Source organism: Pundamilia nyererei, unplaced genomic scaffold (genome assembly GCF_000239375.1).
Source record: "Pundamilia nyererei isolate P.nyererei 1_Seehausen unplaced genomic scaffold, PunNye1.0 scaffold00004, whole genome shotgun sequence".
Lineage (NCBI taxonomy): Eukaryota > Metazoa > Chordata > Actinopteri > Cichliformes > Cichlidae > Pundamilia > Pundamilia nyererei.
The window spans coordinates 6,390,264-6,406,787 of record NW_005187405.1 but is presented as its reverse complement, the minus strand read 5'-3'; the positions used below and the strand labels follow the sequence as shown (position 1 = coordinate 6,406,787).

Here is a 16,524-nt window from a genome sequence, read left to right as displayed (position 1 = left end):
TTGTTTTGATTCAAATTCTGTTCTGTTCATTCCAATTCTGTTGTTTTCATTCAAATTCTATTCATTTCATTCTAATTCCGTTTTTTTCATTCAAATGCTGTTGTTTTCATTCTAATTCTACTTTTTTATTCAAATTCTATTGTTTGTTTTAGAATTCTGTTGCTTTCATTCAAACTGTTCTGTACATTCCAATTCCGTTGTTTTCATTCCAATTCCGTTGTTTTCATTCCAATTCTGTTGTTTTCATTCCAATTCTGTTGTTTTCATTCCAATTCCGTTGTTTTCATTCCAATTCCGTTGTTTTCATTCCAATTCTGTTGTTTTCATTCCAATTCCGTTGTTTTCATTCCAATTCCGTTGTTTTCGTTCAAATTAGGGCTGGGCCATATTATACCGTTCACGGTAATACCGGTATAATGTTTGGCAACGATAGGAAAATGAAATATCGCGATAGAATATGAGTAAAACGCGCATGCGCAGTGCCTTTGTTTTCATACGCACATGGCCGATTGTTGAGTGAAACAGATGAACCAGAATTGGTTTGTAAAAATGGTGCAACTTCAGTGATGTGGAACTGGTTTGGTGTTTGTCCGTCAGATACACGACAAAGCACATTTTTTTGCAGAACATGCAAGCGGCTGTCGTTATTGTCGTATTTGCCGGACTAAGATGCTCTTAAATCTGGGAGTAATCTGGGTCCTAAACTCCCTATTCTTCAGATCAAACGAACACTGCAGCATCACTGAGAGTTAAAAACTGTCTCAATTCTTTCATCTTTAATAAAACGATCAGCATTGCTGCTTAACCAGGTGAAACTATGAAATTTAACTTCCAGGCATCCATGAAAACAAAATTTGTTACATTTAACGGAGTTAGAAGTTAGCAGGAAGCTAGCGGAAGTTAGCTCGCTAGTTTCGCTAGTTACCTAAGCATGATATAGCATGTTCTGACAGAGATTTCTGGAAAAATTCAAACGTACAGCTCTGCTATCACGTCCAACATAAATGAAGACAGGAAACTAAACAGCAATGACGTTTGTAGGGTTACTGAAGTTGGGCTAGCTGGTATATAATGATGTGCTACCTGATCGCTAGCGACACAGCTATGTTAGCATAACATAAACAGTGAAGCTGGAGGACAAACACTAACACTTTTCCACTTATAAAAGTTAACGTTAAAGTTCCTGATAGTTAGAGACAAATGCAATCGCATGGCGGGATGCTGTAAACGGACCAAACTTCAGTCAGGAGAACAACTGAGATAATCCATCCACAATACAAGGTTAGTCATTAATATACTGCAACAACAAGGGAATAGAGCAGAATTCATTCATTAATAAATCAATGGTACAGAAGTGGAGGAAGCAAGAAGAATGAGTTTAATAAAGTTTGATTTATCTGACTGCTTTGTTTCGCTTAATGTGCCTTATAATCCCGTGCACCTTGTGGTCCGAAAAATACGTACTGCTCACTGCAGTTTAATGTTGCAAAGCACCTCTTTTTAACTTCAGTGGATATTATACATGGTTATGCTCAGGATATGTCATCCCATTTCTACTGGAAATGCCTTTTGGTTAAACTTTCAGCAAGGAATTTGCATTTGCACTGTTACATTTTTATAAAGCTTTAATGTACATAAAAACCAGCTTCTTGTTTAAGTGAAAATAAATGGAAGGTTGTCTTTTTGCGCTAGTAATGTTGTGGAGTTGTATTTTGTCTCGCATCAATTATATCGTCAGTTATATCGTTATCGCAAATTTTCAAATATATATCATAATAAATATTTTTGGCTATATCGCCCTGCTCTAGTTCAAATTCCATTGTTTTCGTTCAAATTCCATTGTTTGTTCTCAAATTCCGTCGTTTTCATTCAAATTCCGTCGTTTTCATTCAAATTCCGTCGTTTTCATTCAAATTCCGTCGTTTTCATTCAAATTCCGTCGTTTTCATTCTATTTCCATTGTTTTGATTCAAATCCTTTTCTGTTCATTCTAATTCTGTTGTTTGTTTTAAACTTCCATTGTTTTCATTCAAATTCTGTTTTTTTCATTCAAATTCCGTTCTTCTCATTCTAATTCTATTGTTTTGATTCAAATTCTGTTCTGTTCATTCTAATTCTGTTCTGTTCATTCTAATTCTATTGTTTTGATTCAAATTCTGTTCTGTTCATTCAAATTCCATTGTTTGTTCCCAATTTCTGTTGTTTTCATTCAAATTCTGTCATTTTCATTTTAAATCCATTCCTTATACAGAGGCTTGGCTACAGTGTTGGCAAACTTTAGGTCAATGCAAAGCCAGTATACTCAGCTCACTAAGTTCAAGCAGCACTGGCACTCCAATAGACATCCTGTCACCTGATCAGACAGTGGGTGTCTTAATCTGATTTAGAACGATGAGTCAGAATGAAAAGATCCTGATCAGTTTTATAAAGAAAGCTTTGACCCGCAGCAAAAATAAGACAAAATCTAAACACTAATTGCTTTTAATTAATCAAATAAGACAGGACTTGTTATCAACTACTTCCAGTAGTAACAAGATCACTCATAGTGTGACTCGCCCCAAAGACCACGGACTACGCTAAAATTAATAAAACATGCTGACATCAGCCTGTTTTCATTACAATATGAGGATGTCAGCCTGTTACGGCATCACTGTGACATCACAAGCTCTCTTCATGACCTTCCATATAACATATTATACTCGATATGGTTTCTTAAAATGTTTTGCAAGACCAGCTTTTTCACCTTGGGCGCTAATAATGACGGTCAAGGTGAAATGCTTAGCCTACATGGGTGCTCATGTCCTCCAATGCCCAGTATGTTGTTGTGAAGTTTGAAGACGATCAATAAAAAGTTATGGCTAATATAAACTTTGTACTGATTTTCACATATGGTGCGACCTTGATCTTAACCAGATTTTCACCTAAATTAAATCCGCTCGAGCTGTTGGTAACTGCCATCACACAAAACTTAAAAATGATCGTAAACGACCACAGCAGACCCGATGGCATTTTACTGCTATTCAACATCTTTTATTGAGGCACACCATTTACACACAACGGCCGCAGCTCTCCCGCTGCCAGCTGTACTCACATCAACACCACCTCTCCAACCACAGGACCCAGTACAACATTTAAGTCTGCGGTGCATGATTGCAGATGTGTGGCCTGCACGGCTCTGCAGGCCACACCCCGCCACAATGATATCTTAAAAACAGTGGAAGCTAGACTGCTAACAAATAGACAGGAAAAACAGGACATATTACCTCCTTTCAGGGCAGAGAATAAATAAGGAGTATTACTGTACCTTGGCCTGAAGCATTAGCATTCGGCCCTTCCCCGCAGACTAGAAAAAAAAATTAAATAAATATTTAGATAGTGTAACTCCTCCAGGACCTTGGCCAAGAGAGACAGTTTAACTATCACACACACACACACACACACACACACACACACACACACACACACACACACACACACACACAAAACTTGCCTCTGGGGAATTCAGCAGCACACAGGCCAGTTCATAGCAAGAGTAGGGCTGCACATAAGAGTTGCTCAGACGCCCCCCCTCATCCCTTGCAGCCAGCTGGAAATACTGTTTCAAAAAAAAAGAAAAAAGAAAAAAAAAAGGTCATGATACCAAAACAAACAATGATTATTGTGTTGTGTAAGTGCATGGACAATCCTTTAAGGCAGCCGGCGAGGGCCGTGCTTCATGCTGTGCTTCATGCTGTGCATCAATTTTCCAAAAATGCAAATTGCATAATTAATTTAACACAAGAGTACCTGAATGGCATCTTTGGTATTATGTAGACATTTGCTTATGGCACCAAGAAGGAGGTTTTTCAGGCCTGCACACGAGGCGTCGTCAATCCCCTGTAACACTAAAGGACGAATCAAAATTACAAACACTTTGCATTAGTGCACATAATGCAAACGAGATATTAGTTTGGAATGCAGTACCTTGGGCCATCGTCTGCAGCTTGGCATTGGAGCAATTGGGCAGAGCTTTCCACAAATACAGAATCTCAATCACTGATAGGATGCAGAGTTCTTTGGATATACTGGAGCTCTTTAGCTTCTCAGACTGATTGAAAAACAAAAGTGCATCTTCACATCAGTGGCATTCTTAGCACCATAATATTCCTACAGGAAACAAACTAGTTACACACTCACCCTTTTCATGGAAAACATTTCTATCTGATTATTCTTGCGTTTGAAAAGTTTTTGAACGTCCTTGAAAACAGCAACGGCTCCTTCCAGATCACCAGTGGCTCCTTGGCACACTGCACCACACAACATACAATATGGATTAGCATCCACTACCGAGCTTACAAAATACCCTGAAAGCATTACGGTGCTGTAATTACCTCCAGTTAAATAGGCATAATAGCACTGGGACCAGCGAGATTCAGTCGCCAATCTGTCAAACGCTCTGTAGGCTTCTCTGTAGTTCAGTTCGATCATGCTGCACCAGCCTAAAAAAATCGATCAGAAATGATGTTGCATACTAATACCGAGTGAGGCATATTTGAAATATGAGAGAAATATGAGAGCCAGGCAGTACCTATTTCATATAAACAAACGTGCTGAATTTCCCTTTGGTCAGAGGCCAGATCCAAGGCACTACTGAAGGACGTCAAGGCACTACTGATCTCGCACTACAGAAGGAAACTTTGTAGTATGAGTTACAGTGAGACAACACTGAGCTTCTCCAAGTTAGAAGACTACTTCACATGGCAAAAGATAACAAGGTTTAGTATTCACATGTCTTTACCTCAAGGCGTTGAACTCTGCCTTTGAAAAACATAAAGAGGGAGGAGTTGGGATAAATAGCCTCTCTTTGTTTAAGAATGTATTTGGCTTCCATTAGGCCTGACTGTGTGTCTGTGCCATCCAGAGCAAAGAAGGGCTGCACTACTGTGTGGTACCACAACAGAGCCAAGCTGCAAGAAAAGCACAGAGACTGTAATGAGAGGGAATATAGCAAATTTCTAATTTATGATAATGACACACACACACAAAAAACAGCACAATGTGTTGCGCTTTTTACAAAACTGAGGAAATACGATTCACAGCATTTTACAGTAATATTGCATAATGTGGTTATATTACAGATTTGTTAACTTGGCAGACATGACCAAATTCCCACACACTTGATTTTAATTAAAGGCTTGATTACAAACATGGTTCCCAAGGCACCCAAGGACTAAAAACCAATTTCAAACGATTCAGTATGAAGCAGGATTTGGAAAATTGTGCTACAGGGACCTGAGTCAGTCAATTATTACAGCTGTTCACACTGGGATCTCTTTTTTGTTTCCTTCTTTCCTCTACAAATTATGCTTTCATTATTTTATTACACTGCACACAACTGTTTAAGTTGCAAAACAGGATACAGATACGCAAACATACTCACTCACGTAGCTAAGGGGGCCTTCATGTCCTTACTTTCACTGGCGTAAGTGAGTGCTGACAGGCCCTGATGGCGGTCTCCAGGAAAGCCCAGCAGATTGACGATCTTCAGTAGGTGCGGTGGCACCATCGATATACAGAGGTGGAAAAGACCATAACCAAAACTGACTGAACCTTTCAGCCGATCCAGAGCCTCGGGACTGATGCCATCTAGCCTCTGTGATGGACTTGACCCGGGTGAGGGAGAGCGACTCTGGTGGGACAGAGCAGAGCCGGACGATGAAGACGGCGTCGCTTGCTGTTCAGAGCCCCTCCTCCTGCTGCCTTCTTGTAGACGTGTGATGTCGTTGTAACATTTGTTGTACATCTTCCAAGCTTTACGGAGGATCCAGCCTCCTTTGATATATGCTGTCAGAGGATTGAAGCTCAGATTAGAGAAAAGTCCTTTATTATAACCTCTTTGTATTTAACACATCAAATAAAAGGTGGATGACAAATTAAAGGAAAAGCTATCATAGCCATCAGAGGCCAATGTCAGGAAGGCTAGAGCACTCTAAAACCACTCTTCTAAAAGATTCTTCTGTCATGTGGTGTTTCAATGATGGCGCTAAAGAGTGCTGGCCCAAAATCTCTCATAGCTATTGAGATCTAGCGACTCCTTGTATCCCTGCAACAGGGGCTACCTGGGAGAGACCACCTCCATCACAATAAAAACATTCCATAACAGCTTTGTACTGATTTCAAGTGACACTTCCCTCTAAAGAGACAAGTGGACCCATACCAGCAAAAAAGCTTCCCAAGGCATAAAAGACAGGTTTTGTTTTTTTCCTTTAATTTGTCACCTACCTACGTGATACGTGTGGAGTGCATCACTGTCAACCAACAAATACCAAAGGTTCCCTTACATGACAGCTCTTGTTTGATAAAAGATAAAACCGCCAGGTAAACCTGGCAGTCTGCAATGATGATCTGCCTCTGGAGTCGGTCCACTGCAGCCACCCCTGACCTCTGAGAGTCCATCTGCCCACACAAACACCCCACATTTACAGGCTGATGACAGACAGGTATGCAGGAGAGCTAACAAGCACACGTGGGCGTTACAGGCCCAACATGAAATGCTTGTCTATATAATGATGTACAATACAGGCAGTTTAATCAAGTATTTACTCACATTGCGCTTGATCTTGCTTTTAATGGTCTCAATGACACCCATGTTTTCACTCTCACACAGTCTCTCTGTAGCCTTGAGGTCTTCAAAAGCCATTTGCATTTTTTCCTCTTCAAAAGTCATCATGGCGTTCTGCAAAAGGGAAACCGGATAAAAGCAATCAATTACTTACATGTGGTTCAAGAAAAATCGCTTACACTGAACACACGACAGTGGAGTCAGAAAAAGAAACAAGAAAACGAAATCTAATTGTTCCAAATTGACAGATTTTGTACAAATTACACATACAATGAATGAATGAACAAAACAGGTAGAAGATAAAGGATATGCACTATTGCTAACCTAAATCCCTTTAAAAAAAAAAAAAAAAAAAAATTTGCCAAATTCTGGGATTTTGCCACATACTAAAAACATTTAATTTATAAAGTTACTTCTGAATGATTATTTTTAATTGGTCAGGCTACTAATGAAGTACAATTATACACCAGAAACTCTGTAATTATTCTAGCACTACAACACAGCTGCCAACTTTTTTGCTTCGACTGAAACAAAGATCTCTGTGTTACTTGGACTGCAGTAACACTGCTGTCCTTTTCCACTGTCAAAGCTTTTGTTGGGAATTTCATTTTTCACATGCTGAGGTGCCTGGCAACTCGTAAGGGCTTTTGCTCTCTGATTTCTCCCAGTAAAAGATGAGTAGACATCATGGTGATGTGCTCTGCAAGTGTGACCTTATTCTATCTTTGCCCTTTAAGGGTCAATCTCACAGAAGTCCTCTGGAGTCATTAATGACTTGTTAAAAAATACCACTGTACTTCAGATGTTACCAGCTGACCAGGAAGTGGAAAATATTAAAGTATATAGTAGCTCTTCTATCAGCTCCTTTTTGCAAAGATAAATAAGCCTCATGTCATGTTAAAAAAATATTACAATAATATTAATAGATGGGAATATGTGCTTCAACACATGCACTCATCATGCAGAGAAAAAGCACATTAAATTAAATAACTCCATTTGTAGCTGTTCCCTGCATTCTTGATGGGTAACATTAAACAAAAAAAAAGTATAATGCTATAAATGATGCATACATTATATGCTGTTTGCATCTTTCATCTCTATGACATTTATGTCATACACACTGAGCAGTGATGTGAAAGAATAACTCCCAAACGCATTAAAAAGAAAACTAAAATAACGAGCCTGTTTTGAAAATGTGACTAAAAACAATCAAACAAAGATACTTGTGTTTAAATACAGGCAGTAAAACAGTACAGTAACAGTACAGAAATTAAGTATTTGTACTTCGTGACATCCCTCCCACTGCTGACCCAGCATGTGTATGATGTCATCCAATCATGACAGCAGAAACTTGCAAAGTTTAGAGCTGGGGGGGGAAAAATGCTGATCAAACATAATTTAGAAATTTCTTCGCAAAACATAACAGCTGGCTTAAAAGGACTTAAAGGGAACACAAGGGAACTTCCATAAGCCTCACAAAGAAACCAAAAGCTCTCAAAGCAACATTTACAAAAATCTTCGAGAAGTTTGGCCACAAACCAAAATAGCAGCGAGTTGCTTTTCCACTCACCAGAAAACTCACAAAACTTGCACCGAAACTCATCAAAGGACTGTGGTTCCTGAAAGAAAGTAAAAAAGAAGAAGAAGAAAACAACCCCAAACATATAAGAGAAGTTAGTCTTTTCACATAATGTGATTTTCTCTGACAGTGTAAAGTTCACTGGAGAAACAATGAAAAGTATGTGGCCTGTTTCATGCATCAATAATGCCAATGTATTAGGACTACTGTAGGTTAGAAAAATACTAATGGGAAGGAGGAGAATATTCAGAAGTAAAACAATGAAAAATTAATTCATGAAATAAAAAAACCAAGATATTTTCCAACATTAAAGTGCTAAATAAAAAAAAAGTCACATTTGATAAAAAACAGCTGAGAAATTCTGAGATTAAAGATATTTAATAGAGGTTTTTTTTGTTTTGTTTTACATCAAGGAACCAAATTGAGTTTACTAGATAGGACCAGCGTCACTATATTAATCTTTATTTCTGTAAACATATACACTGTATGGACAATAATACTGGGTCAACTACAAATATTATACCTACAGGAGCTGTCAGCCATGGAAGCCCAAACCATGAAGCTCCCAGCACACAGTTTTTGTGTGCTGGTTTGGAGCTGTGCAGTTATTGAGTCAGCAGTGTTGGCCACTTTAATGCATTATGAGCACTCAGCGACCCCACTCTGTAACTTCACATCATCTGCAATGCTTTGGTTCCTAAATGCTTCCGCTTATATATACCACTTATAGCTGATTGTGGAGTAGCTAGGAGGGAAGAGATTTCACAAACTGACTTGTTGCAATGGTGTATCCTGTTGCACTACCACTCACTACCATTCACTTAAGCTCTTCAGAAAAACAATCCATGAATGACCCATTTTTTCCACAAAAGGCAGACTGCATGCTGTTGCCTTTAAATATGCAGAAACTCAGATTAGACTTTCTTTTCTTTGACTATTACCCTCTACCCCCAATTGGCAATTTTTGGCCTCACCCTCATAACTAACACACTTTAAGATGCCCTTCATCTGAAATTACCTTAGGGCATCAAAGGTGCTCATAATACACTGTTACACACTATTAACACAGCTTTACAACTGTCACAAGCCAGCTAATGCAAAACTTATCAACTAACTTTCTCTTTGATGAATTAAGAGATTCAGAAATTTCTACCCTATAATCAAAACATATACCCTGTCACAATTGACACATTTATAGCTACTAATAATAATCTTTTAGAGCTACACAGACTTGCATCTGTGTAGCTGAAAACTTGCATCATTTACAGAAATCAAAGGTCCTTTTGATTTCCATCTGTAGCTGTGTAGCTGTGTGGTCATTTTGGTGCGATAACTGAATTTCAGCAGCCTTATATTTCACTTTGAAGACAAGAGGCACCACGTGTCAGTCAACTTACGGCAAAATGTTTCAAATAATTGTGGAAAATTGACTTGGTACAGGTATCCCTGTGTAACTGTGATGGGGATTTAATTTATATTGGAACCACCTCCACACATAAGTGCAACATACTATACAAACGTAATAGTACCAGGGGAGCTTTAACAGAAACTCGTACATACTGCCAGTAAAAGCTCATTCTCAGACAGCTGTGTTTGTGTTTTTCACTTCCCTCCATCGTTTTGCTGATCCAGTCAAAACAGGATGACACCTAGAGCTTAATGCAATTAGCGGACGAGGTGACATTTACGCTTTCCCCAGGGGTCAGGAACCATAGGAGCTGCCCTTTCATGACATAAGCATTCAAGTTGAAAGCAAAGGCGTAAGGACGTGTGCGGTTCAGGAGCAGGGATTCCCAACATTTATAACTTGTGACCTCTTTTAATGAATGCAAAATGCAAAAGGAAAGGTTATGCAGCAGTTTTCTCGCATGCCTACTGATTATTTGGCTGAGATGGGTGCTACTGGACTAAGAGAATAGTTTACCAGTTTAATGCTTGCATTTCGATCCTAAATGACATCAAAGACATTGCTTTCCAGAGCAAGGCAAGACATATGCAGCCATCCAATAATTGGTATGTGTAAAAATATATAAACCTAGACTTCTACAGGTGATGCTATGGATCTTTTAATATTGCACTCTCACCTAATGACAGTCTTCATGTATGCTTTCTGGATCAGCAAACGAGAGACCATCTCAGAAACCTGGTTACCTTATCTGGACACATTGTTGTTATTGTTTTCCTCTAATATGTCACTCAACTGTAGATGTGAGGAACTAGCTGGGCCATGTTGACATATTTCACAAAAAGGCGTACAAAGTACCTCAAAGCCAGACAGCGGTATAACAGGAATGGCAACCTGTTAAGCAAGCACTTCGTTGTTTTTTTTTAGACATTTATGAAGACAGTCACCAAATCTAATGATGTGCACACATGTCACATATTGTGGTTGTGGATATTTGCTCAGGGTATTTAAACAACACTAATTCTGCTTGTGATCAGATCAAATGGTTCTCCACCAGACAAGCGTGACACGGGTGGTGGGCTTTTTTTTTTTTTTTCCTGTTTTTGTTTTTTCAAAGCTTAGACCACACGCTTTGATGCCTTCAGTTGTAATTGTATTGGTTAATCACAAGTTTGGGAACATTAGCTACACCTGCCATAACATTTAACACAAGCATACGCCTCTGTTTTGTTTTTACATACAGGAAGAGAAGTCACACACAGACCTGTATGTTCTGAAGAGCTCATCGCTCTCTTTGAATCCATTGTTGAGCAGCATGTTGATTCCCTTCAGCGCCAGCTCTGCGTCGTTTATACTGTCTGTCTCCTCCTCCACGCTCGCCGGGGCTGGTTCCTTTCCGTCCGCCATTAAGACACCCGATATCGGAGGTGAGGAACTGAACGCGACCGGAGACAGGCAGGTAGGGCGGTATAGCTGGTTAGTTTACTTACACTCAGAGAAGTCTCAACCGGTGGCGCAGTTTGGAGCAAATGCTGGCATATTTACGTTCGTATAACAATCCGCTATTTCACATAACTAGCCGGTTACAACACAGAGTGAAGCTAACCAGTGTCCCGCCAGCTGGGCGGCCGTACTCTGTATTCTGTCTCCTGACCGCTGGTTTGCATGTGAGCCAGGAAACGTGCTGCCTTCATGTGCTATCGTAAAAAAGATTTCTAGCAGAAGAACAGAACTAGATGAAGAAAAAGAACAGATTATTCCTCTTATTGAATACATTAATGCAAACAGAGGTGAAAACGGTGAAACAAGCCACAAACAGAAAAGGTTTTGTTTGTGTTAAATTATTTGTCAACAGATCTGTTCCTGCGTTTCTTATGCTACGACCTTTCCATTTTTGCCCATCAGGAAGATCGCATGTATTGTTTATGTATTTATTTTTAATTTGCAGCCACACTATAATTTTAGAGTTTCCTTTCCGTTATGTTCTCAGGCAATGGTGCGCTAACCGTAACTTTGCGCAATTTCTTTGTCATTTCTGAGGGAAAAGAACGACCCTGAAGGCAGCATAGGAGTGGGCGTAGTCTTTAGCTGAAACGCAGAGGTGAGGAGTCCATACAGTTTTTGACGTTTTTGACTAATTACCAGTGGTTACCAATGGCAATAATGGATATTTTCTCAACTTTGTATTTTATTTAACACGTTTAACAGATATATCCCTAACAGGTTTTTTTTACATTTTCAAATCTTATGCTATCCTAATGCTTTTCTAAAAGTATACTTGCAGGAAAACTTCCTTACTTTTACCACATCTTCCCCCCAAAAAGTCTCATTTCCTCTAAAGCAATACTGAGGACAAGACCTCAGTGTGAGCTCTTACTCTAACACTATCTGAATTTTATAAAGGCCACATTTTATTGTGTTTCATATTTTAACACATCACATATGAATCAAAGTTTCCTAAATGCTATATAATTTACTAATATTAAAATGAGCTATAGTTACAAAAGAAATACTCACCGCACTGTGCAAAGGTCTTGACGGGACCTTCTGGTGTTTACATTTTGCTACAAAAAAGGGAAATAGGACTTTGAAACATGTACAAACATACATGGAACTACAGTAAGGCAAAACCAGAGTTTGTATAATTCTAATGAGTTTTGCAACAGGCTGCTGATACAAAAGTGCTTAAACTTACAGTTTAAGATTGATTCTTTTCTAAGTTGTCTATTATGTGTAGACTCAACACCAGTTCATCCCTTAATTTAAAAAAACTACTAGAAAGTCTGGCTGCTTGGAAACAAAATATAAAGAAATGAGGGGTGGCTCAAGACGTTTGCACAGCAGTGTACATTAATTGTTTAGTATGAACCATAATGAGTGGAAGTTAACAGTTCCCAAGCTGTTTCCTTGATCAAAAGTCCATTATTTATTTATGGCACTGACAGGTATTCATAAAGAATATTAATCAGACAGGTTACATAATGGCTTACAAATCAGTTGCCACAAGACAGGAATGCATGTACAGTGTGTCCAATTTAATATGAATTTTACATCATATTGAGATACAATGTTATTTAAAGTCTGGCATAAATGCACAATTTAGAAAAGTAAACACCTTTTTTGTGAATATAAGTACCTAAACATACTTTTTCTGTTATTACTTTTGCAATGGTCCCAAACACTACTGACCAAACTTATTCTAATGGCATCTAGGTACATTGGTTATTTAACTGATAGAAACAAAATTTAGTACATGCTGTTATCTGGTGTAACTACTGTAAGATATACATCCATATTCTCATACAAAGGGAATGCAAACTGGAAAATCAGATCAGAACAGTAATACAACACTGGGGGCGAAAAACATGTGGTTTGAAAACATGTGCAAAGAGTCCATGTCTCTTAAGCCAGTTAAAATGCAGAATTCTGCATGCTGGCATGTGGATATGAATACAGAATAGCTTAGCAACCCCTGAAATGTCACTGAATTGAGAATCATGGGTGTAAACATCATTTTTCTTAGTATAAGCTATTGAGTCCAACAAGCAAACCAAAAGTACATCAGTTAATAATCTTGATCTCTTTCGCAGCACCAAAGGCAATACTTGTTTTCTGAAAGTGCTGGGCTGACTGTAACGCAGCACTGACCACTTACAAGCATATTCAGTAGCATTTGATAGTCAGTAGAGACTGACTAGACCAACAAAGTAGAGTTTATTGCAGCCGTCAAAAAATGCATTTGTAATTGGTGAGGCAATACGCGACTTTACACTAAATAAATATAGACATGTTTAACTTAACAGCAAACATTATGAACCTGTAAGCCGCTGCTCATATATTTATTTTTCACGTACATTCATCCCAACACACTCACGCTGAAACACAATCGTCTTACACACACACTCTTACATGCTAACACATTCTCTGTCATAGTAACAGATTGCACATAGCTGGTGGTGGACATGGTCCCAGGGTTTGTTTACTGATGGTTTGAGGAGATCTTTATGTTCAGCCTGGACACTCCTTGAGGTTGACTGGACCAAACACGCTTGACGGCCTTTCGAAGGACACCAGTTCCCCGTTGATCCCCATGTCCTGGATGCATCCAACAAAGGAGGATGTGACAGGAAGCCTCTGCTGCATTAAGATCGCTGTGGCAGAAAGGGACAGGTGAGTGATTTTATTGTTTCAGTCTATTTTATTTTAACCTTAAGACTATAACTAAAGTGTTTTTTATAGAAAGATGTAAGTTTTATTAAGGGGATAGACAATAAATCTCTTGATTTGTCTTGACAAATCTCTTGGTGTGTTTTGTATCTCCAATATGACTTTTTTTGTATATCTACCATATCAAAAATACGTCTTCCATCTATGTGCCAATCAGCTGGCAGCAACTCAATTGCATTTAGACATGTAGACATGGTCAAGAGCACCTGCGATGTTACAGATATCTCAGAAATTGGATGTCGGAAGTTCCAGAAAAAGCCAGGAAAAACAGGACTTTTAGAGCCATTCAGATATCACTAGCAGCAAAATAGCAAAATACTACAGCAAAATACTTATTTTTATGTGCTTTAAAAACACATTTATGGATAGAGCTTGATCTATGCCCTGCATCTGGTTTATTTAGTGAGTTAAAAATACACAACAGTGGCAGAACAAATTAAAAGTTTACAGTTTTACTACTGTTTACATTCAGTGCCGCTATGTTGGATAACTCATGGTATGTTGGTCAGCTCCAAATTTTTTGAGTGGAAAATCCAAATTGAGGGGCATTCCGACTGAGAACTGAGGAAATAGCATTTATCCTGGGATCAAAATGGCAAAGAAAGGTGATTTAACTGATTTTGAACATGGCATTGTTGTTGGTGCCAGATGGGCTAATCTGAGTTTTTCAGAAACTGCTGATCTACTGGGATTTTCTCACACAGTCCTCTCTAGAGTTTACAGAGAAACAAAATGGAGAAAATATCCAGAGGTCAATAAGAACTGCACTGGCTGTCCACTGAAAGGCAGAAGCTACAACTGCATGTCGAACCTTGAAACAGAAGGTTTACAGTCTGCTTAGAACAGGAAACCGAGGCTACACTTCACATGGACTCACTAAAACTGAACAATAGAAGATTCGAAAAATGTTGCTTTGTCTGATGAGTCTCGATTACTGCTACTGCATTTGGATGTTAGGGTCAGAATTTGGCATAAACAATATAAAAACATGGATCTGTCCGGTCTTGTATCAGCGGTTCTGGCAATAGCAGTGGTGTTGTAATGGTGTGGGGGGTATTTTTCTAGAACACTTTGGCCCCCCTAGTAACAACTGAGTATCATTTAAACACCACAACCTACTTGAGTATTGTCCCCTGACCATGTTCATCTCTTTATGACCACAGTGTACCCATCTTCTGATGCTGCTTCCAGCAGGATAGCATAACATGTCACAAAGCCCAAATAATCTCAAACTGGTTTCTTGAACATGACAGTGTTCTGTACTGAAAAGACTTCTTCAGTAACCAGATAATAAATGATCTAATCTAATAGAACATCTTTGGGATGTTGCAGAACTGGAGATTCACATCACAGATGTGCAACTGAAAGATTTACAGCTACTGTGCGATGCTGTCATGGCAGTATTGGTCAAAGTTTTTTAGGAATATTTTCAGTAAATTTTTGAATTTGTGCCACAAAGAATTTAGGCAGTTCTGAAGGCAAAAGAGGGTCTAACCCAGAACTAACAAATTGTACCTAATGAAGCTGCTTGTGAGTACAAAAATATAGTTTAATTAAATATGTGCTCAAGTTTGACTCAAACAAAACCAAAAAAAAAAATACTCAGTCACTCAAATTAGATGATTTACACTTACCAGGAATGCCACCCACATACAGTGGGTCTTTGGTCAAAGGTATATTGGAAAATGGTGGTCCAATCTTGTAGTTGTCCAGTGTGTCCACATACAATTGCACAACATTCTTCCTCTTGATTACTAAACATAAAAATAATAAATTGATATATTTTGTACAATGCATGTCAAGTCTATCAGGTCTTAAAGACAGTTTGAGTCATTTTAATGGTGTTTTACCTGAAATTTTATGGAATACTCCATCACATAAAGAAGCTTTTGGCTTCACTGACACCATGAATTCTCCATTTCCATTGTTTACTCGTGCAACCACCTACAAACAGGAACATGTCCAAACCCAGTGCTTTGAATCACACTTGCAAATTTAGGTCTAATATGAAGTTAGTGTCTGTTTCTGCGTGCTGAACAGAAATGGCAAACTTGGTTCATATTTATTACACAGGAAGAAAAACATCAGTTTGATAAAGAAGATCAGAAGATATCAGAACCAAGAGACCTTGTTCTACTAATAAGTTCCTTTGAGCTTGAAAAAAAAATGAATTTCCAAAAAAATATGGAAATGACAAACAGATATGTGGTCTCACCTCTCCTCCGAGCATATAGATAATGAGATAGTGACCCATCGGCAGTCCATCTGGAGTCTTGCTGTACACACCTACATGAAGCAGGAGTCCCGTCAGACTCCGTGGACGAATGTTAAACAGCAGCTCAAAGCTGGAGCCCACAACAAAGGAATCATCTGAAATGCAGAAAATACAAAACGATTTATTAGTGTGAATGCTGTTTAAGCATTTACGCTGTCCTTCTGCACGTTGTTTGATTTTTCTGTGATTTCAAATGAATGATCCCCTTCAAACCCACCCTATTTTGAAACTAAATTAGTTTAGCATACTTTGAACTATAGAAAAAATTCAAAAATTAAACATATCCCATGACCTTAGACTCTTCAGGTTTTACTCATTTTTATATATATATATGAGTATATATATATATATTTAATATATATATATATGTGAGGGTGAAGGTAACGGTGGTCCCCGTGGTAATCGGAGCACTAGGTGCGGTGACTCCCAAGCTAGGC

At 38.6% G+C, this 16,524-nt stretch overlaps 2 protein-coding genes across 4 annotated transcripts in view; both read right to left on the bottom strand.

Moving 5' to 3' along the window:
• Positions 1-11,263, bottom strand: part of LOC102197229 (tetratricopeptide repeat protein 39C) — a 12,995-nt gene extending 1,732 nt beyond the window's left edge. Inside the window, exons 1-13 of one of the 2 annotated variants that reach the window (XM_005721365.1) lie at positions 10,850-11,263; positions 8,172-8,220; positions 6,587-6,715; positions 6,321-6,435; positions 5,424-5,823; positions 4,778-4,946; positions 4,568-4,661; positions 4,371-4,478; positions 4,177-4,286; positions 3,964-4,087; positions 3,787-3,884; positions 3,491-3,595; positions 3,305-3,343 (exon numbers count right to left, since the gene is read on the bottom strand). In XM_005721365.1, the coding sequence (XP_005721422.1) occupies positions 3,305-3,343; positions 3,491-3,595; positions 3,787-3,884; positions 3,964-4,087; positions 4,177-4,286; positions 4,371-4,478; positions 4,568-4,661; positions 4,778-4,946; positions 5,424-5,823; positions 6,321-6,435; positions 6,587-6,715; positions 8,172-8,220; positions 10,850-10,992 (1,683 nt within the window). In that variant the 5' untranslated portion in view covers positions 10,993-11,263. The remainder of the gene's footprint in view (positions 1-3,304; positions 3,344-3,490; positions 3,596-3,786; positions 3,885-3,963; positions 4,088-4,176; positions 4,287-4,370; positions 4,479-4,567; positions 4,662-4,777; positions 4,947-5,423; positions 5,824-6,320; positions 6,436-6,586; positions 6,716-8,171; positions 8,221-10,849) is intronic. The other variant, XM_005721367.1, reaches the window with a different exon arrangement.
• A 1,224-nt stretch (positions 11,264-12,487) lies between these two features.
• The window catches only part of LOC102196088 (laminin subunit alpha-3), a 59,362-nt gene continuing 55,325 nt past the window's right edge, over positions 12,488-16,524 (bottom strand). For both annotated transcript variants that reach the window (XM_005721360.1, XM_005721361.1), the window contains 4 exons: positions 16,028-16,182; positions 15,663-15,756; positions 15,447-15,566; positions 12,488-13,736 (listed from right to left, as the gene is read on the bottom strand). In XM_005721360.1, the coding sequence (XP_005721417.1) occupies positions 13,594-13,736; positions 15,447-15,566; positions 15,663-15,756; positions 16,028-16,182 (512 nt within the window). In that variant the 3' untranslated portion in view covers positions 12,488-13,593. The remainder of the gene's footprint in view (positions 13,737-15,446; positions 15,567-15,662; positions 15,757-16,027; positions 16,183-16,524) is intronic.